The sequence below is a fragment of the Aythya fuligula genome, chromosome 1 (assembly GCF_009819795.1).
Source record: "Aythya fuligula isolate bAytFul2 chromosome 1, bAytFul2.pri, whole genome shotgun sequence".
Taxonomy (NCBI): Eukaryota; Metazoa; Chordata; class Aves; order Anseriformes; family Anatidae; genus Aythya; species Aythya fuligula.
Window position 1 is genome coordinate 883,620 of NC_045559.1, and position 19,971 is coordinate 903,590.

General features: G+C 65.4%; 2 protein-coding genes across 2 annotated transcripts; one reads left to right on the forward strand and one right to left on the reverse strand.

Moving 5' to 3' along the window:
* Positions 1-4: 4 nt before the first annotated feature.
* On the forward strand, positions 5-4,239 carry ARF5 (ADP ribosylation factor 5). Its single transcript, XM_032196025.1, has 6 exons — positions 5-115; positions 1,126-1,206; positions 2,537-2,646; positions 2,877-2,948; positions 3,531-3,656; positions 3,768-4,239. The coding sequence occupies exons 1-6, from the start codon at positions 49-51 to the stop codon at positions 3,852-3,854; spliced, it is 543 nt and encodes a 180-aa protein (XP_032051916.1). The 5' UTR covers positions 5-48; the 3' UTR covers positions 3,855-4,239.
* A 1,726-nt stretch (positions 4,240-5,965) lies between these two features.
* On the reverse strand, positions 5,966-11,076 carry PAX4 (paired box 4). The gene is made up of 8 exons (XM_032197048.1): positions 11,064-11,076; positions 10,397-10,527; positions 10,096-10,311; positions 9,114-9,204; positions 8,630-8,821; positions 8,445-8,527; positions 7,950-8,019; positions 5,966-6,108 (listed from the first exon to the last, which is right to left on the reverse strand). Exons 1-8 carry the CDS (start codon positions 11,074-11,076, stop codon positions 5,966-5,968), a joined length of 939 nt encoding a protein of 312 aa, XP_032052939.1.
* Between the last annotated feature and the right edge of the window lie 8,895 nt (positions 11,077-19,971).

Sequence of the window (19,971 nt, forward strand, 5' to 3'; positions counted from 1 at the left end):
GCGCGGCCGCCCCCACCCGGCCCGGCCCGGCCCGGCCCCGCCGCCGCCATGGGGCTGACGGTGTCCGCCATCTTCTCCCGCATCTTCGGCAAGAAGCAGATGCGCATCCTCATGGGTCGGCGCCCGGAGCGGCCGCGGGGGCGGGGAGGGGGTGGGATTGGGATTGGGATGGGGATGGGGATGGGGATGGGGTGGGGATGGCAACAGGATGGGGACAAGGATGGGGATGGGGTGGGATTGGGGTTGGAATTGGGATGGGAATGGGATGGGGATGGGGTGGGATTGGGGTTGGGATTGGGATGGGAATGGGATGGGGATGGGGTGGGATTGGGGTTGGGATTGGGATGGGAATGGGATGGGGATGGGGTGGGATTGGGGTTGGGATTGGGATGGGAATGGGATGGGGATGGGGTGGGATTGGGGTTGGGATTGGGATGGGGACAGGGTGGGATAGGGATGGGATGGGGACAAGGATGGGGATGGGATTGGGATGGAGACAGGGATGGGATGGAGATGGGATAGGGGTGGGATTGGGATTGGGATTGGGATGGCAATGGGATGGGGATGAGATAGGGTGGGATTGGGATGGAGACGGGGATGGGATGGGGATAGGGATGGGATGGGGATGAGGAGGGGATGGGGTGGGATTGGGATTGCGATGGAGATGGGGATGGGATGGGGATGGCAACAGGATGGGGTGGGATGGGGACAAGGATGGGGACGGGGATGGGGATGGGGATGGGGTGGGATTGGGATTGGGATGGGGATAGGGTAGGATGGGGATGGCAACAGGATAGGGATGGGATGGGAATGTGGTGGGATGGGTTGGGATGAGGATGGAGACAGGGATGGGGATGGGATGGGATTGGGATTGGGATGGGGCGGGATGGGATGGGGATGGCAATGGGATAGGGACAGGATGGGAATGGGGTGGGATGGGGATAAGGACAGGATAGGGATGGGGATGGCGATGAGGATGGAGATAGGATGGGATGGGGATGGGATGGGATGGGGGCAGGATGGGGACAGGATGGGGATGGAATGGGGATGGAGATGGGATGGGGTTGGGATGGGGATGGGGCACGGAGCGGTGCCGGTGCCGGTGATGCCTCCTCTCCGTTGCAGTGGGGCTGGACGCTGCCGGTAAGACCACCATCCTCTACAAGCTGAAACTGGGCGAGATCGTCACCACCATCCCCACCATTGGTGAGCACCGGGCACCGTCACCCCATGTCCCCAGGCACCGTCACCCCGTGTCCCCAGGGTGGCGAGGAGCAGGACGTGCCCCCAGCCACCCCAGTGCTCCACCACTGCCCTCCCAGTATCCCCCACAGGCTGTGCGGGTGGGATCTTGGCTCTCACCCCAATATACCACCAGTGGCCACCAGTATGGGGATCCCAGTGGCCCGTCCCTGCCCGTCCAGGCTGGTGGAGAGCATCGGGACCTGTCTGAGCCATTGGGGCCGGGAGGCTGGGGCTGGTGCCATGGGGTGCCCCAATGGGGTGTCCTATGGTGGTGGCCGGGGTGACGGGGCAGGGAGCACCCATGGTGATCCTGCTGGTGGCGTGGAGCTGGGAGAACTCACCAGAGGGTCACGCTGCCCTTTGGGGGACCTGGGCAGGGAGAATAGGGCAGGGGAACCCCCAGAAGCTCAACGAGGACAGTGCCAAGTCCTGCCCCTGGGGAGGAGCGACCCCAGGCACCGGGTCCTGCTGGAGAGCAGCTCCACGGAGACCCTGGGGGTGTGGGGGGCAAGGGGGAGGCACACGGGGGAAGAGCAGCACCCCTGGGCAGCGGGTCCAGGGGGGTGCCCCTGCCCTCTGCCCGGCCCCGCTGAGACACCTCTGGGTGCTGGCTCTGCTGCTGGGCCCCCCAGGACAAGGGGAAAGGGGAATGAGCCCAGGGAGGGGTCACGGTGCTGAGGGGCTGGGACATCTCCCACGGGAGGAGAGCTGGGATGGCTCGGGGGCATCTCATCGGTGTGTAGGGATCCCTTTTTTGGGGGGAGCCCAGCGCCAGGACCAGGAGCACTGGGCACAAACTGGGGCCAGGAGGCTCCCGCTGACCACTGCTGTGCCGGGTGGGGGCCGGAGCCCTGCCGCAGGGAGGTTGTGGGGTCTCCCCCATGGGGTCTCCCCCGTGGGGGTCTTCAAAACCCACCTGGACGTGGTGCTGGGCTGACGGCTCGGGCTCCTGGGGTGCCCCCAGCCCCCGCTGGCCGTGGTTTGGGGGGTGAGCACCCGCTGCGCCGCGCTGCGCCGTGCCGCACGGGTTCTCCAGGGGATGCTTTTTGGAAACGGCTGGGGCAATCGCGTGTTGCTGGTGCTGGGCAGCCAGCAGGGCCCAGGTGAGCGTGCTGGGGGGTGTTTTAGGGGACAGGGGGTGCTCGGCTGAGGGCAGAGCCTTCGTGGGTGCCTCTTGGAGCCAGCCAGCCCGCGGCACCAGCGCCGGCTGCGGGTGGAGGCGCTCCCCGGGGGCGCATGGCCGTGCCCCCTTGCTCTCCTCCCCACCGTGCCCCCGACCCAACCTCTGCAGGGTTCAACGTGGAGACGGTGGAGTACAAGAACATCTGCTTCACGGTCTGGGACGTGGGCGGGCAGGATAAGATCCGGCCCCTGTGGCGGCACTACTTCCAGAACACGCAGGTACGCGGCGTGGCCGTGGGCACGGCACGGGGACCCCACGGTCCCGGTCATCGGGATGGGACCGTGGGGGCATTCCCCATGGGAAGGGAGGGTCTGAGGTGGAGAAACCCCTGGGGGGAGCAGGTATGGGGAAAATGTGGCAGCGCTGACCCCCACGGTGCTCCATGTGGCCAGGGGGTGGGGGGGCCCTGTCCTCTCCGCTGCCCGCTGCCCCCCGGCCTCCCCTGCAGGGCCTCATCTTCGTGGTGGACAGCAACGACCGGGAGAGGGTGCAGGAGTCTGCAGACGAGCTGCAGAAGATGGTGAGTGGCATTGGGGGGGTGCTGCTCCCCAAGAGAGCTCTCCCCAAATCGGGGCTGCTGCCGGCTCGGGGCGTGCTCCCTGGGGAGGGGTCCGATGGCGGTGACAAAGCACAGGGACCATTTTCCCACTTGGAGAGGGGAAGATGGCCAAGGAGATGCTGGGTTGTGTTATAATTATAATTAGCCAGGGCTCTGCTGGCTGAGGCACTGGGAAAACCCCAACAACTGGCTGCCCTGACCCTAGCACGTTTGCAGCAGTGCTGCTCATTTGGGAGCAGAGCAGTGCCCTCTGTCACCCGGGGCCGTGCTGCGGGGCCATCCTGTGCGGGCACGATGTGGGTGCAGGGCTCGGGAACCCCCCCCTGTGGGGTCACCGATGCCCCCAGTGCTGCAGAAACCCTGGGGTTTTCCACGCTGCAGGGATCCCGTGGAGGCCACAGGGTGCAGGGACGCAGGGCTGGAAGCTCGGCGGTCCCTGAGCCCAACGGGCAGCGATGGGGGCACGCGGGGAGGGGGGGGGGGCAGAGGATCCAGAGCCCTCCTGGCCCCGTGCCTGGCTCAGCCGCCCCCACCTCCCCGCAGCTGCAGGAGGACGAGCTGCGGGATGCCGTGCTGCTGGTGTTTGCCAACAAGCAGGACATGCCCAACGCCATGGCCGTGAGCGAGCTGACCGACAAGCTGGGCCTGCAGGCACTGCGCAGCAGGACCGTGAGTGCGCGGGGACCTCGGGGGGACCTCGGGGCCACCCCGGGGCGTGCGGCCAGGAGCCCCTTCCCCGCCTGGCCGCCTGCCACCTCTCCTTCTCCCTCTGTTTTGCAGTGGTACGTGCAGGCGACGTGTGCCACCCAGGGCACGGGCCTCTACGACGGGCTGGACTGGCTGTCGCACGAGCTCTCCAAGCGCTAGCCGCAGCGTGGGGCACGGACGGGCCGGGGACGTCTCCCAGCTGCTGTTCTCTTTGGGTTCCTTTACTTATTTTCTTTTTTTTGGGGGGTGTTTTTCCTTTGCCCCCAGCGTAGCCTCGTCTCTGTGTGTTTATCTGTTCAGGACTTGAGCCTCAAGGACTCTTCAGGCAGCTCTGCCTCTGTGCCGGCCGTGCCCTGCCTGCGAGCGGCTCCCCGGGAGCCTGCGGGGCCGGGCGAGGGGCTCGGGCTGCATGGATGCTGCAGGAAAGGAAGGATCCTGCTTTTTGTCCTTCCACAAACCGCATAGTTCTCTCGGGGAGGGGGCGTATGGCTGCGTAACGTGCTGTTGTACGTGGAGTAATTAAACACCACCACTTCGTACCCTGCGCCCGGCGCGTCCCTGCTGCCTCCGGGGACACCTTGGAGCCCCGCTCTCCACGCGTGTCTTCAATGAGCATCTTGGGGCAAGGGGATTTGGGCTTCAATTCAACCTCACCTGCACTGTGCTGGGACACAGAGGAGGTGGGCCCAGGCTCTGCAGGTCTGTCCCGCTGTCCCCTGAGCCATCCTATAGCCGCCCCAGTGCCTGGGTGTGCCAAACCAGGAGAGGTTTGGTGGTTTGCTCGTGGCCAGCCCTGCTGCTGGAGCCGTGCTGGGAGGGAAACCCTCCTGCTGGCACACGGGGTCACCTCAGGGCGTGTGCTGCAGGGCTGCTAATTGGGTTGCAATTAGTGGGGCTGCACAAAGCCTGATGGCAGAAGCGGAGCCGCGTGCGCTCAGCCGCTGCCTCCCCGCTGGCAGGGGAAGGACGACGGGCACGGAGCACCCCGGGGGCTGCCAGCAGCACTGCCACACGTCTGCAGGGGTGTGCGTGTCCCCCTGCCAGGTGGACGTGTGTCCTATCCGTGTGCCTTGCAGAAAGGTGCTCCCCGTGCCGAGCCGAGCCATGCGCTGCCAGTCCCTTTGGGGACACGCTGTCCCTGCGGGGTGACATTGGGGCAGCACACTTGGGGCTGGGGTCTACGGGTTCCCACAGCACCACCAGCTCCCACAGCAGTCCCAGGCTCTCCAGATTCCCCAGGTTTCAACCCCTTGTGTTTGGTTTTTGCAGTGTGGGCTCCCGTTGCAGGCTGGTTTATAGCTGCATGCCACCATTTATTCAGATTTGTTCTGCAGCCACTGGGTCCCCATCGCTCAGGTTCCCAGGGCTCGGTGCTGCTGTCCCGAGACGGTGGGGTCCCTTCCTCAGCCTGTTCCCCACGCCTTGGTCCTGCCCTGCACGTGCAGCCCGATTCCAGCTTTCACTGCAGGCATCCAGCCATGCACAACACATCTCACAGCATCTCCAGCAGCTTGGCAGGGTCTCCCGGCTCACACCCACCCTGCCCCACGCGGGGCACACGGCCAGATAAATCCTTGCGGGGCTAAGAAGGGGTCAGGAGAAGCCAGGACCCAGCTGGATCAGCCCTGCCCATCAGCTCCTGGTGCTGGGCTTCCCCCAGCCCCGTGCACGGTCCCGCTGGCACTGGGGACAGCGCTGTCCCCATCGCCCTGGAGCAGTGGCACAGGGGAGAGGGGCTTCAACCTGTGCTACCCCTCTCCCAGTGGCGTGGCGCAGCCAGCCTGCTCTCAGAGAGCTGGGGAAAAAAAAAAAAAAAAACAACCCTGTGAGTGATTTAATGAATTTAATGCCCCATTTACCAGCAGCTCCTCCTGCCTGACCTGGCCAGCAGCCTCAGGCTGAGCTGAGCGGTGCCTTCCCGTGGCAGTGGGGTGGCTGCGGGTGTCACTTTGGCACCCAGCCGCTGCCACCTCCTATCCTGGGAGCCTCCGTGCCCTTTTCTTCGCCCTGCCTCGGTCCCTTTGGGTGCTGCTGTCCCCACGTCCCCCCTGCAGGAGGGTGTCTGGCTCCTCCGGAGCCCCCTCTCGTCCAGCAGCGCGGCTGGAGGTGCTGGGACGTGGTGGCCGGAGGGGACAGGACGCGTCCCCGTGGCCACACCGAGGTCCCCATCAGCTCCAGGACCCTGGGGGAAGGAGAGCAAGCAGGGTGCTCCCCCCAGCTGGCTCCCAGCACCCCGCAGCATTTTGGGTGCCCCAGAGGGCACCCAGCCCCTACAAACATGCTCTGACCGCAGGCAGATGGATCCCAGTGGTGGCGGCGTCCCGCACCACGCACAGCCCCCTGCGGGGCTCGTTGCGGGTGGGTTCTGCAGCTGCAGGTGCCAACCCTGAGGCCTGGACCATAAAATCCCCACCTGCAACTGCTAAATGTTTGTTTTTACATCATGCATATTCCGGTCAGTTTTGATTTTTAATGTTTTTGGAGGCCTGGGTATGAAAATGCATTCTTCAGCCCCATCCCCACGTCACCCCCATTCCCGTCCCCACCTCTCCCCCATCCCTGTCCCCACCTCTCCCCCAGGTGAACATTTTTTTTTTGCTTACAAAAATCATTTTTTCCTGTTCATCAAGCACTAAGCTGGAGCTGAGAGGTGTCCCAGGAGAGAGGGGCCCTTACCCTGCCCAGGCCAGGGGCTGTGGGGGGCTTGGGGACAGTGACAGCGGGGCAGTGTCCCCGTGCGGCCACCCCTGAGCTGCTTCCTTCAAATAAAACGATGCCCCGTGCTGGGGATCATCCTGGCTCTGCTGTTTTAAATTCAATTTCTAAACAAACAACCCCCAAACTTTTTATTTAGAACAAGGGACAGAAGCGTGGGGCTTTCTGGGACGGCTTTTTGGTGCAAGCTCTTCTTCAAATCAATGCAAAAATGCAAATTAGCACAAAATTTTGGTCCTTTTTTTTTTTTTTTTTTTTTTTTTTTTGTGGTCAAGGCCCTGCTGCGGGGATGACATCCCCGGCTCTGTGGTGTCCTGTGAGGAGGGCAGGGGGGTGTTGGGGCCGGTGCCCCCCAGGCAGGGCTGGGGTCTCCCCGGCGGTGGGATGGGCGCTTGGGCACCCGGCGCCCCCTCCCCACGTGTGGGCAATGAGGTTTTCTGACCATAATTTGGGGATGTTGCAGACAGGAGGGGACAAGAGGCTTGAAACGGAGCGAGGGACGTAGCTGGGGACACAGCAGTGACCCTGCCTGGGGGGGCCACGTGCCGGACCCCCCCCCCAGCCTCGCCGTGCGCCCTCAGAGCCAGGGGCACCGCGGTGCGTGGAGGTGGGCGAGGGGCTCGGGCACGCAGCAGGCAGCAGCGGGGTGCAGGGGGGCTCGGGGGGGCAGCAGGGCAAAGGGGGGGCCCTCCAGGGGCTGCCAGGGAGCCGGAGGGGGGCTTCCACGGGGGGCCAGGCCTGCAGGACGGCACACGGGGCTCCGGCAGTGGGGCCAGGGGCACCCACCCCACTGCAACCCCCCCACGGGGCCGGGGCCAGGCAGGGAGGGGGAGCAGCTCCCCCCACCCTCCTGCAGCCCCTGGGACCCCGCAGGGCACCGGGGGCTCCCTCCCTGGCCGTGCCCGGGGGTCCCAGCCCCCGGCACCCCCTGCCCCGTGGCCCTTTTACCGCAGCGAGCGTCGTCCCAGGGGCTGGAGGCGCAGAGGTGCAGCGGGGCCGGGGGGGCCGGGGGGGTGCTGAGGCGATGGCTGTGGCCGTGGAGGGTCTCCAGAGAGCTGCGGGGGGCGGGCAGGAGGTGCTGCGAGGGGAGCAGGGAGGGGGGCATCACCGAGATGCTCTGGGTTGCAGCGGGGGCACGGCACCCTGCGGGGGGCTCGCGCCCTCGGGGGCAGCTCCTGGAGCATCCACCCTGGGGGGGGTGCACATTGGAGACCCCCATCTCCCGCACGTCCCAGCCCCCCAGGGTGCAGGAAGAGGCCCGGACCCCCTCCTACCTGCGCAGAGATGGGGGCTGTCACGGCGGGGGGGGGCAGGATCCAGTCGCACCAGGAGCCTGCGTGGGGAGAGCGGGAGGGCAGCGTGGAGACCCTGCTTTGGGGCTGGGGTCTCCCGTTCCTGGGGGGCACAGCGAGCAGCCGTGCCCCCTCCCCAGCCCTGGATGCAGCCGTGCTCCCCCCCAGGGCAGCCCCCAGCCCCTGCCCGGGGTTTTGGGTGTGGGTCCCGTCCCCGTCCCCGTCCCCTCTGCCCAGGGGCTGTCACCTGCACCGCCGGCCTCCAGCCTCTGCTTGGCCTCCCGCCGCCACTTGGCCCTTCTGTTTGAGAACCAGACCTGGGAGAGGAGGGAGGGGGTGAGGCTGTGCCCCCCCCTCAGGGTGGGTTCTGTGCAGAGCCCCCTCCCTCGGTCACGCTGGGCTGGGGACCTGGGGCTCTGCCCGGGGCCAGCCGGGTGGTGGGAGCTCCTCCAGGGCACGGGGGCTGCTGCCACGGAGCAGCCTGGGGGTCCCCCCCCCAGCACCCCATCCTTGCCCCCAGCAGACAGGAGAGGGCAGGAGAAGCAGGCAGGTACCGATGGAGCAGCGCTGCCCCTCTCCTGGGGACAAAACCTGCTCGTGGGGGTCCCCCCCTCTCCATTCTGGCACACGCACACTGCCCTGCCTCAGCCTGTTTGGAGACGTCCCCGCATGTTGGGGGGCATCAGACCAGGAGGGGGCCCAGGCTGGGGACCCCCCCCCGGCCACCAGGCTCTGCTCCTACCCTGATGGTTGTGTCTGGCAGCTGGGTGGCCGCAGCCAGTCTCTCCCGGGTGCTGGTGTCCGGGTACTGCCCCCTCCGAAACTCTGCAAGGGGGACAAGGTGCAATCAGCCCCTGCCTTGGGGTGACCCCCCCCCAGTGCTCTGAGGGGCTGATTGCTCAGCTGCTGCCCCGGGGGAGCCCGCACCTTCCTCCAGAGCCTCCGACTGCTGGCTGGAGAAGACCGTCCTGCTGCGCTGCTGGGTGCCTGGGGGGAGCTGCCGGCTGGACGTGGAGCCCCGGGGAGGGCGCTGGGTCCCCGGAGCAGCGGCTGTGCCGGCTTCGGGGGGCGAGCAGCAGCCCAGGGGGTGCGGGATGGAGGTGGGGGTGAGCGGGGGGGCTGTGGGGACAGAAAGGGAGAAGGAGCCTGGGACTGTGCCCGTGGGGATGCCCGGGAAGGGTAGGGAGAGGGCAATGAGGGACAAAAGCCCCTTTGATTTGGGGGCACGGGGGCAGTGTGGGAGTGTGCGGAGGAGCAATGTGCATGCAGGTGTGTGTGCATCCATTTGCACGTGGCTGTGCAGCTTGGAGGGCAGTGGCAGGAGCTCTCCGTGCTCCCAAAACCAGTCCCTGATGTGGGGTGCAGCCCCCCCAGCCCCTCTCCCTGGGGCCTCACCCCCAGCCAGCCTCACCCCGTGGCAGCGGGTCCCTCGCTGAAGCCCGGCCGGCTGCAGGGCACGGGTCCCTCTGCAGGCTCCTCAGCACCCGGTTGATGGAGGAGACCTGGGGGGGGGGAGAAATTTGGCTGTGCCGCCAGCAGGGCGCACGGCACCACGGCCACGGGGTGCTGCAAAGGTGGGAGCGGGGTCCAGGAGAAGCTTTGGGGTGGCGGGGGCAGCCTGAGCCAGCACCGAGGCAGGGAGGAATCGAAGCTGATGCCCCAGTGTTTGTCCCTGAAGGGCTCTCCTGTGGCCATGCCAGGGTCACCAAGCACCTGAGCACGTGCCAAGGATTGTCCGTGCTGGGGACGTGCCCGTCTGCTCCTAACGGGGCAATCTGCAGAGGAGCTGGGGTCCGTGGGGTTATTGTGGGGGGTCTGTGGTTACAGCACACGGCTCTCAGCTGTGCGGGCTGCACTTTGTCACCTCTCCCTGCTGGGACACTTGTGGCAGACCCATCGCTGCAGCAGCCAAACGCCAGAGCCGACACCAGGCTTGTGCGCGCTGATTTAGCTCAGAGGCTGCTCTTTTCCTCCCCTCCCCTCCCTGCCCAAGGCTTTTCTCCTCTCGCCAGGAAGCCCCAGGGGCAGCCCCCAGCCCTGGGCAGCACCCTGCCCTCCTCGGGATTTGGCTCCTGCTGCGAATCCCCCTTGGGGTGGCGTGGGGCTCGGCGGCTGGGTGCGGATGGGGACGGGTCCCCAGGACAGGCAGGCGCTGTCCCCGCAGGGTGGCCGTGCTGTGTTTCCTACTGCAGGCGGTGGTCCTGGCTCCCCTGCTCATCCCCACAATCCAGACTTCACCCCTGCTTGGCTCTTGCTGTCCCTTCGAGCATCCCTGCCTGCCCCATCCCACCTCCCCAACACGGGACCCCCACCCACCAGCCCCCAGCCACGGGCTCGGACCCTGCGTGGTGCCTGACCCTGGCACCCCCATGTCCCCCCTGGCCAGGACTCACGCTGGGGGTCCTGTCGCTGGCACAGACACCCTCAGCATGCAGCTGCTGCCGGATCTCCCAGGCGAAGAGTGCCGGCTGCTCCCGTTTTAGCTGCGCGATCCGTGCCACCACCTCGGGGGTGGCCGTGCGGGGCTTGCTGCCCCCGATGGCTTTGGGCTCCACGGCCCCCGTCCGGTAGAAACGTCCCAGGATCTTGCTGACGCAGCCGTTGGACACCTGCGGCACGGAGAGGCTGGGGGGTGCTCGGTGGAAAGGTTTGGGGGGGGGAGAACCGGGACCCCAACCCCTGGCCCCGGCGCACCTTGAGGCTGCGGGAGATGTCGGAGGTGCGCACGCCGCAGGAGGCCAGCTCGATGATCCGCTTCCTCTTGCAGGAGGGGAGGGGGCGGCCGTTCACAAAGAGCCCCCCCAGCTGGTTCACAGCGCTGGGGCCTGGGGAGAGGACAGGGGACAGGGGGGGGGCTTTGCAGGGTGAAGGAATGAGGTTTGGGGGGGGTCCATCCCCTGTGTGCTGGGGGGAGCTTTGGTGGGGTCAGGCAGTGGGATTGAGCTCGGTGCTGCTCGCTTGTTGGGGTGGGGGGTGCTGGGGTGATCCCGAGTGTGGGTGTGAGCAGGGTGCAGGGGCACCAGGCAGGGACAGGGGCACGAACCCAGGTGGTACCAGCAGAAAAAAAACACCCCGTGAAGGGGCACAGCGAGGAGGGCAATCCTGGTGGCAGCAGCGGAGAGCTGGGGCTGCACAAATGGGGGTCCCAGCAGCAGGGGCAGGCAGGGGGGACACCGAACATCAGCTGGGGACCAGGAGGACCCCGCAGAGCCACACGTTAGCCATCAGCACTAAACACACAGTGGCAGGGAACGGCAGCCTCCTTGTCACAGAGCAGGGGCCAGCAGCACCTCCCCGATGTCCCCAGGACCACGGATGCAGGGACAGGGACTCTGCTCCCTGCAGCCACCCCGCTGCTCACCTTGATGCTGCATGGCGAGGCCTCACGGGGCTTCCCGTGCCGGGGAACTTTCAGGTGGTTTTTGGGAGGGGGGATAAATCAGTGCCAGTGTCCAGGGCTCGGCCACGTCCCCTGCAAGAAGAAAAGGGAGCAAGAGCAGAAGTACCCAGAGGAGGATGGAAATGTTCAAGGGCATCACACCGTTTCGAAAATCATTGCACTCCAGGGGAGCTCCAACAGAGATGGGGCTTTAAAGTGCTCACAGAGCTGGAAGAGGCCCTCGGGCTCTGAGGTGCCTGGGGAGGTGCAGGGGACGCTGCCTGCACTGCCTGCACTGCTCCAGCACTGCCTGTACCCAGGGCGTGCAGCACAGCTGGCTTGGCACAGCCACGTCCTGGTGCCTGCGTGCGCTCCTGGGGATGAGCTGAGGCTGGTGGGGGGTTCCCTGTGCCCACCCCAGAGCCGGGATCAGGACAGGAGGTTCTGGGGGCAGAGAAGCTGATGGGAGACTCACAGGGACACGATCTGAGTGTGTCTGCAGCCCACAGCCCGGCTCTGCCAGCAGCCAGGGGATGCGCACACTTTGGGGAGCTGGTGACCTCCAGGCCAGCATGGGGTGACGTCTCCAAACCTCCCTGGCTGCAGCAAGCCACAGCTCAGGAGCTTCCCCTGCCAGGGGGGGTCCTCCTGTTCATAACCCTGTGGGGACTTTGCATCTCCAAATTGGCCCTGTTGTTTTTTGAAAGCACACAGCATCAGGCTCCCTTTTACCCCGTGCCAGCCCAGCTCCATGCAGCTGGGAGCGCTGCCTCCTGACAGCCCTGCTGCTGCTTCCCTTCCATTCCCCAGTCCTGTCACTTCAGGGACAGGGAGCAGTGCCTCCCTCTTCTTCCCCCGCATCCTACCAGGACGTCACAGACTTCTGCCTCTCTCTCATCGCCTCTTCTGCTGTGAGAAGCTGCCACACATGTGGTGCTTTCCTGGGGCTGGGGCTTGGGCAGTGCACGGGCATGGGGGAAACGCAGCCACAGCTGGGTGAGGGAAGAGGAGGTTTGCAGCACAAAGCACAGAGCAGGGATGGGAAGCAGGGGTGCCACGGGTCCCCTGTGTCAGGGCCACTACCCCTGCAAGGGGCTGCTGTCAGCACTGAATGTCCCCAACCTCCTGGTGCGTGCAGCGCTCTGTGCACGCAGGGTGGCTGCCCCCAGGGGTGAATGCTGCCCTCACTGCACGGCCTCCAGTGGCACTGCCCTCCTCTGAGCCTCCTCCAGCCTCCCCTCGATTTATTTTGAACCCAGCTGCTCTTTCCCACGTGAATCAGAAGCGCACCAGCCTCCCTGAAATCCCTCCAGGTCCACGCCGTGGGAGCAGGGACCCGGCAGCCGCAGGAGCGCGGTGCCGCGGGCTCTGCAGAGCCGCTGCTGCTTTACACCAACCCGAGAAAAAGCAGGATCGGGAGCTCTGTTTTCATGCACAACAGCTCCCGTGCTGATTCACAAGCCTTTTATCACCCACTTGAACCCCTCTCTGCTGCCTGCCCAGCAGCTCCGGGCACAAGTGCGTGAGCTCACCGCTTCCCCCGCTTCCGCGCAGGCAGCGTCACCGTCTCGCAGCGCATTTATCCCAGGGCCGTGGTCTGGCTCCGTGCTCTGATTGCCCTGCCATAAATCCAGGGTTGCTCAGCTGCAGACAATGGCGTGGGGCTGGATTTACAGCCCTGTGTCGCCCAGCCAAGGGACATTTGCGAGGGACAACCCGCTGACAAGGAGCCTCTCCTCCTCCAGCCAGAGCCGCGCCAGCGCTTTGCCATCACCTCTGGCAGCTCAGCAGACCGTGGCTGGGTTTCCCCCCCACACACACACACTTCCAGAGTCCCTGAGAACTTTCCCAAGTCCCTGAGTGCTTCTGTTTGCCTGCTGCACCTTCCCTCACCCCAGATCCCGACCTCAGGCATTCCCATGGATTGAGACACCAAAGCCGCAGCCTCCTTCCTCCGGCACAGCAAACCGAGGCAAACCCCTGTGGGGACAGCCCCATGGCACCAAACCCCTCTGGAGCAAGCACTGCCCCACGTGCTCCACAAAACAGCTTTCACTGGGGCCAGGGGGGCAGCCCCACAGCGCAGCCCCACATCTCACAGTGCAGAGGGGATTGGGGATGGTTCCAGTGAGGGCTCTGGTGCCAGCCCCTCTCACAAGGAAAATCCCAGTCCCCTCCCTGCTCATGCAGTAGCAGTCGTGGCAGTTCCTGAGCAGCGTGCTGAGCCACAGAGGTGCCACACAGACCTGTGGCTGCTGCTGCAACTGCTGCCTTGAAGAAGTCGCAGGCAGCCTCCTGCACGCCTGCTAAACCTGGAGTTTAACCCAAAATACCCCAGAAAACTCCTGCCTGTCCCAAGCACAAGGGTCTCCCTGCTGGAGTCTCCTAATCCCACAGCAGCATTTTCAATGCCTCCCCACACAGTTTGGGGATGTTGTTTGGAGACACTGACTGTGATTATGAAGTTCAACAAAAGCAAAATAAATCCAAGTAACTCAACAAGAGGGGGAACTCAGAGATCTCCCTGAAATGCCAACAAGCAGGGCACCCAGTCTCCCTCTCCGCTAGGAAGGGGACGGATTGCCCCTGTGCAAAGCTCCCGAGGCTGTGCATGGTGGCAGAGAACAAACCTTTCCCACCAGGAGCGTTTCCCCATGGGGGTCAGCGTAGCCCCGCTGGCATTCCCCAGCTTTGTGCCACCCGAGGGCTTGGCCAGTGCTCCAGCGGGACACCCAGGGACTTCTTTCCCCATGGGTGCATTGAGAAAGCCAAAAACGGCTCAGAGGTGTGAGCTCCTTGGGGGCTGTTGGGGGACCTCAGCTGTAGCCAGAGGCGTGGTGAGCGTGGGCTTTGTGCAGAGGTGAGGAGAGGAAAGGAAAGGAGTAAACGGGACAGGAATGGACTGGGACAGAGCAGAGCAGACCGTTCCCAGAGGAAACTCCAAACCTTCCCAGTGTTAAAGCATCCTCACCACCCCACTGCCACCAGGAATCGCTCGCTGTGGCTGCACAGGTGAACCTGCCCTGACCAGAAATCACGACCCCGCACTCCCCATGCAGCCCTCCCGCGTCCTGCCCTAAATTCTGTGTGTGCAGCCGTGCGTGGAGGTGTGCACACCTGTACGTGAGTGCACGCACACACACATCGGAGTGCACTTTTGGGCGTGGGTGCACATTTACACAGCCACACGTTCCTTCCTTGGTGCAGATCCGTGCACCCGAGTGCACTTTTGTGCCTGGACGCACATTCATGCACGCACACGTCCCTTCCTCGGTGCAAGGCTGTGCACATGTGCCCGTGCACACCTACACGTGTGCAAGCGCTCGTGCATGCACCTGTGCATGTGCCCGTGTGTCCACAGCCTCTCGTGCACACACGCGTGCCCATGCGAGCTCGTCCCCGCGCATGGGGGCTCCCGGGGGGGTCGGTACCTGTGGAGCCGAACCGGGCCGTCCTCGGAGCCAGCCGGTGCTGCCGTGCTGCTGCCGTGCGGGGCTGCTCGAGAGGGAGCGGGGCCGTGATGTCACGGGGCAGGAGGAAGAGGAGGAAGGGGAGGAAGGGGCGGCCCCGATGGGGACCGAGCAGCCGCGCCCAGCCCACGCGGCCGGCCCCGAGCCCCGGCGGAGCCCCCCGAGCCGGGCAGCGGGGCCGGTGCCGGTGGTGCCGCCGGTATTTCAGCACCAGCGGGCGGCGGACAGCAGGTGCCCCGCCGCATCCCGCCCCGAGCATCCCCGCAGCCCCCGGCGGAGCCTCCCCGGAGCCCGGCCGGTGCCCCGCGAGCCCCGGGGGCTGCGCTCCCGCGTCCCCCGCAAAGCAAACAGGGACAGGCTGTGTTGCAGACACACCTGCCATATGGTAGAGTGCTTCGGATTCAATCATAAATCGAGGCCAGATTCTGTTTTATTACGTAGATATAGTTTTTTTTCCTGCGTTGAACAAATAGAAGGCGGCCCGGGGTGGATGGGCACTGCGGGGACTGCCCCGGTGTGCAGCCCGAGGCCCGGCACAGATGGCCCCCCTCGCCCGGCCCGCAGATAAAAACACGTTGTAAACCTTTCAAGTAAAATATTTGAAGAGCAAATATTAGCAAGCGAGGAGCCCTGCGACGCGGCCCTCTTCGCCCAGCCCCGGGAGTAATTGGCCATTATTAGCACCCCGCTCCCGGCCCCCACTCTCCCCGCACGAGAGGCCGCCTTTGAAAATGCCATATGCTCCGAATTACACATTAACCACAGCCCTCCGGGGCACGGGCCCGGGCCCGGACCCAGCCCCCGGGGAGCCGCGGCGCAGCCCCCCCGACGGCCCCGGGGAGCCCCGGTCCCCCTCTCCCCCTGGCCGCCCGCGGGAGCCGGAGCCGGGGCCGAGCGGCTCGGGGAGCGCTGGCACCCGGGGCCGGGCCTCCCGCTCCGCTCCGGGCACCGGGGAGCCCCGGCGGAGCCGCGGGACCGGGGGAGCCCCGTGCGTAACGCGCCGCCGGGGAGCGCGGCACGGGGCGCGGCGGGGCGCGGGGGCCCCGGCGGCTCCGGGATGGCCCCGCCGCTCCCCCCCGGCGCCGGCCGCCTCCGGTCCCCGGCGGCACCCCGCCAGCCCGGCCCCCCGCCGTGCCGCGGCCGCCGCCGCCGCGCACCGGGCAGGGCGCACGGCGCGGCCTCTTCAAGCGGCCGCCGCCGCCGCCCCGGGCCTCGCCGCTGCGCCCCGCGCCGGGCCGTGCCGAACCGGGCGGCGGCTGCGGGCGGGAGGCGGCGGGGAGCCGCGGGGGCCCCGGCCACGAGGGGTCGAGCCGGGCCGGGAGCGGCGGGGCGCGTCCCCGGGCTGTGCGCACCAGGGGCCGAGCGCGCAGGCGGCTGCCGGGGGTGCGGCGCGGGGCACGGGCCGGCGCGGCGGAGGCGAGCGGTGCCCGCCGCTCCCCCGGCGGCCGATGGAGCCCGGAGGGTCCCCCCCCAGCTCGGGGCGGCTCTCGGAGCCCTCCGGGCCGGGGCAGGGCTGGGGAAAGCGGGAGCGCGGGGCGCCGGGCCGTGCGTCCTGGGCGCAGCGGCGGGAGCGTGAACAGCGGCGGGGACAGGGCGAGGGAGGGCATGGAGGGGAGGAGACGTCCGGAGAGGCGAGGGGAGGCAAGGGAAAGAGAGGTGGAGAGGTGCAGAGATGGAGAGGTGGTGAGGTGGAGAAATGGAGAGGTGGAGAGGTGAAGAAATGGAGAGGTGGAGAGGTAGCGAGGTGGAGAGATGGAAAGGTGGAGATGTGAAGAGGTGGAGAAATGGAGAGGTGGAGAGATAGAGAGGTGGAGAAATGGAAAGATGATGGGATGGAGACATGGACAGATGGTGAAATAGAGATGTGGAGACATGGAGATGTGGAGATGTGGATACAGGGAGAGATGGAGACAAACACGAGAGATGGAGAAGTGAAGAGATGGAGAGGTGGACAGATAGGCAGATGGAGAGGAGAGATGGAGAGACAGGGAGAGAGGGAGTTGGAGAAGTGGAGACATCCTCCAGGCCCTGCCGTGCTGCCTGCAGTTTGTGCTTGTTTGTCTCCTGTCCATCTGCCTCTGTGTCTCAGGGAAGAGCTCTTTGCTGCATTTCCTTCATGGCCAGAAGCACGGCAGCTCTGGGGTGCAGCACACTGGGAGAGTTTTGGGGCAGGGACAGGGCACAGTGGGATGGTGCCAGGCAGGTGCTGACAGGAGGGCAGTCCTGGCAGTCACAGAGTGGGGAGCACGCAGCGGGGCAGCCTGCAGTCCCCCCAGAAGCAGCGCTGGGTGCTGGCACCTCGCTCCCTGTCCTCTCTGGTGTTCCCCTGGCCCTGAGCCTGCACCTCCTGTGCCACCATCACCTGAGGAGTGTGTGGTCCTGGGTTGGGATCTCCACACCCTGTGCTCCAGGACCGCACAGGTCTCTGCTTCTCCTGCTGTGCCTGGAGCTCAGACCGTGCCTTGCAAATACCCAGCACTGCAGCGTGCCTCAGAACCCAGCCCAGAAAGCCAGGGAGGGTTTTTGCACCTTAACAACTTCCACTGTGTGCTGGGATGACGGATTGCTATTTCTGGTGAACTTGGCCATGTCACAGGCGCTGCTGTTTATCATCGTGGCATAATTACTGTTTCTCCAACCCGGTACTTCATTTCAAAGCAGAACACAGCTCGCTTCAGCCTGGCCGTGAACATCAATCCCAGGATCTCCGCTTCAGATCCACTTTCACAAATTTACCCCTAAGAGGTGGGCAGGGAGCTCCTGGGGATGGAGAGGGTTTAATGGTGCTGCCGGAGGGGGCTCAGAGGTGGTGTGTGCAGCTCCTCCCTCCCCTGCCCCAGCACAGCCACGATTCTCTTGTGTTCCACGTCCTTCCCTGGGAGACCAGCACCACGGGGGAGACGCTCCAGTCCTGGTGCAGGCGGTGCTCTGGCTGTGGAGGAGCCGGGGTTCTGAGCACCGGGAGCCAGGGAGCTGCCTGGTGGGGGTGCTGTGCATCCCAGGGAAAGGATGAGGGTGCTGTCCTTCCTGCTGGAGGGACAGGGATGCCGTGCTGCCTGGGATTCCAGCAGCTGGCAGCCCAGTAGCTTGGGATGCTGCTGGCTGATCGCCTGTCCCCAGTCCCTGCGCATGGTGGCTGGTGGGCACCGAGTGTCCCCCTCCCCGGGTCCCTCCCTGGGTCCCTCCCTGGGTGTGCGGGGGCTGCCCAGGGTCTGTGTGCAGGGCTGAGAGGTGCTGAGGGGCTGGGGGGGAGAGAGGGGAACTGGGGGGGATTCGCTGCTGCTTCTCACCACAGGTGAGCTTGGCGTGAGCGTGGTGTGAGCTCGGTGAGAGCATGGCATGAGCATGGTGAGGCTCCCTGCACACCCGGGGAGCTCCCTGCCCCTCATAAACACGTGGCAGGTATTTAGGGTGAGCCATTCCCCTTCGTGCAGAAGAGGGAGGGATTGGGAAGGGAAGGCAAAGCAAAGCAAGGCAAGACAAAGGGGGGATGTGCTGGAAGGAAGGGTGGATGGACAGAAGGAAATCAGCTGTAAGAAGTGCAGCTGCAGCCTCCAAAATCCCGTGCGGAGCCTTTGTGGCATCCCCGCAGCTGGCCCTGAAAATGTCTTTCCTGGCATCGTGCTGGGTGGCTGGGCAGCCCGAGGGGGCCCAGCAGGAAGGAATGGATCTGAACACACATAAAAAAAATCAGCAAGTTAGGTTCCTGACCCCAGGAAAACTCTGCTTTGCCATGGGGAGATGCTCTCCTGATAACTGGCCAGTTCCAGCTGCAGCTTTTGAGGTTTTGAGGTCCCAGAGCAGAGTTTTGTGCAGCACGGCTGCGGGTTTGTGACGATGCCCAGAGGTGGATGGGGCACGGGGCTGCGAGCAGGGCAGGGGGAGCTGGGTGCACCCATCCCTTTGTCCCTTTTGGGACATCCTAACCCCTGGCATGGAGCTGAATGTGGATGTCAGCCTTCTGCCACTGGGGCAGTGACCATCCCTCGGGGCTGGGGGCCCTGGGGCATCCCCCCACCCCATGGGGCTCTCCAGATCTGCTCCCTTCTCCCTCCCCCTGGCAGGGACCGGAGGGCAGGGAGCCCACGCAGCCCTGGCTTGGATGCCACCGGGGGCAGCTCCAGCAAGGATATCAGGGGGAGGAAGAGGAGGAGGCGTAATCTCAGCTTCCTCACAGCCATGCCCCTCCGGCAGGGCAGGGAGCTGCGGGGAGGTTTGGTTCCCAGCCTCGGCTACCCAGGGCTGGAGCAAGTCAGTGCCTGGCTCTGCTACCCCCCGAGGGCACCCACCAGCAGCCAGGTGCCCCCCGCCACTCCTGGCACCAACGGGGGACTTCCAGGGTGCGGGGGGCTGTGGATGTTGGTGTAGAAGTCCCAAGGAGAGGGCAAAGCCCAGGGAAGGAGCTGGGATGCTGTCTGGGACCCGCTCAGCAGCGGGGTGCTGTTGGTGCACGAGGGATCCGTCCTTGTCCTCAGCTCCTTGTTTAGGTGCCTCGTGGGTCTGGCTGCTAACGGCACCTGCGTTGATATAGGGTGATTGGATGTCTGCAGGGCGTTTGACTTAGTGCAGCAGGACAGTTTAATTAAAAACCGCTCGTTAAGCAAAACGAGCAGAGCCCCCGACAGGCAGGTTGAGAGCCCCACGGAATTCCCGAGCAACGCCTTGGGCTGGTGGCATCTCCTGGTGCCAGCGGTGTCCCCGTGGCACTGGGACAGGACAGGACAGTGGGACCTGGGAGCGGGGTGGCCGGGGACCACCACGGGCCGGGGGGCGGCTGGGGAAGGGGGGAACCCCCAGGGGTCACCCCCAGCCCTGAGCTCTGAGGGCAGACGTGAGTGAGCTCTGCTGAGCCTTAATTAACCCCTCGCTGTGATCAGCCCCAGGTTTCAGCGGGTGGCTGGGTGCTGTGGAGCTGTCCCCATTGTCCCCACGGGCTTCAAGAGCCTGCGCTGAGCGGAGCAGCTCGTGCCGTGCTGGTGGGTGCTGGGGGCCTCTTCCCCTCCCAGAGACCGCTCCTCCATCCCCCTGGAGATGCCCAGAAGGGTTTTTCCTCCTCTGGGATCCAGCCTCTGCCCACGGTGATGTGTAGCTTCCCCACCAGGGCGTGATGATCGTCAGCGCTAACGAGCTGGAGCGGGGAGCAGCCCCCGATCCCGGCCCCCCCGTGCCAGGCGCGCACTGGTGTTGGCTCCCTGGGCACCAGCGATGCCAAACTGGGGGGCTGGGGGCAGCTGCCCCTCTTCCCCCTGCCTCCCAAGAAGAGGCACGGCTCACGTTCATTTATCCAGGTGATGCCATCAGCAGCTCTGCAGCACCAGGAGCTGGGTCAGAAACGATCCTGGCCGGAGGCTTTTTGCAGCCAGAAGCTCCCTGACGGTCCCAGCTGGTGCCCGGAGCTTTTTCAGGCTCCATCTCCCAGT

What these genes read in the sequence shown, in the direction of transcription:
- ARF5 (XM_032196025.1), top strand. Translation starts at nt 49, where the DNA reads ATGGGGCTGACGGTGTCCGCCATCTTCTCCCGCATCTTCGGCAAGAAG. An exon ending in ACTACTTCCAGAACACGCAG is followed by an intron (nt 2,647 to 2,876) that starts GTACGCGGCGTG and finishes CCTCCCCTGCAG; the next exon opens with GGCCTCATCTTCGTGGTGGA. An exon ending in AGGCACTGCGCAGCAGGACC is followed by an intron (nt 3,657 to 3,767) that starts GTGAGTGCGCGG and finishes TCTGTTTTGCAG; the next exon opens with TGGTACGTGCAGGCGACGTG.
- PAX4 (XM_032197048.1), bottom strand. An exon ending in CCAGCGACAGGACCCCCAGC is followed by an intron (nt 9,205 to 10,095) that starts GTGAGTCCTGGC and finishes CCCCCCCCCCAG; the next exon opens with GTCTCCTCCATCAACCGGGT. An exon ending in GCTGGAGGCCGGCGGTGCAG is followed by an intron (nt 6,109 to 7,949) that starts GTGACAGCCCCT and finishes TAGCAGTTGCAG; the next exon opens with GTGGGGATTTTATGGTCCAG.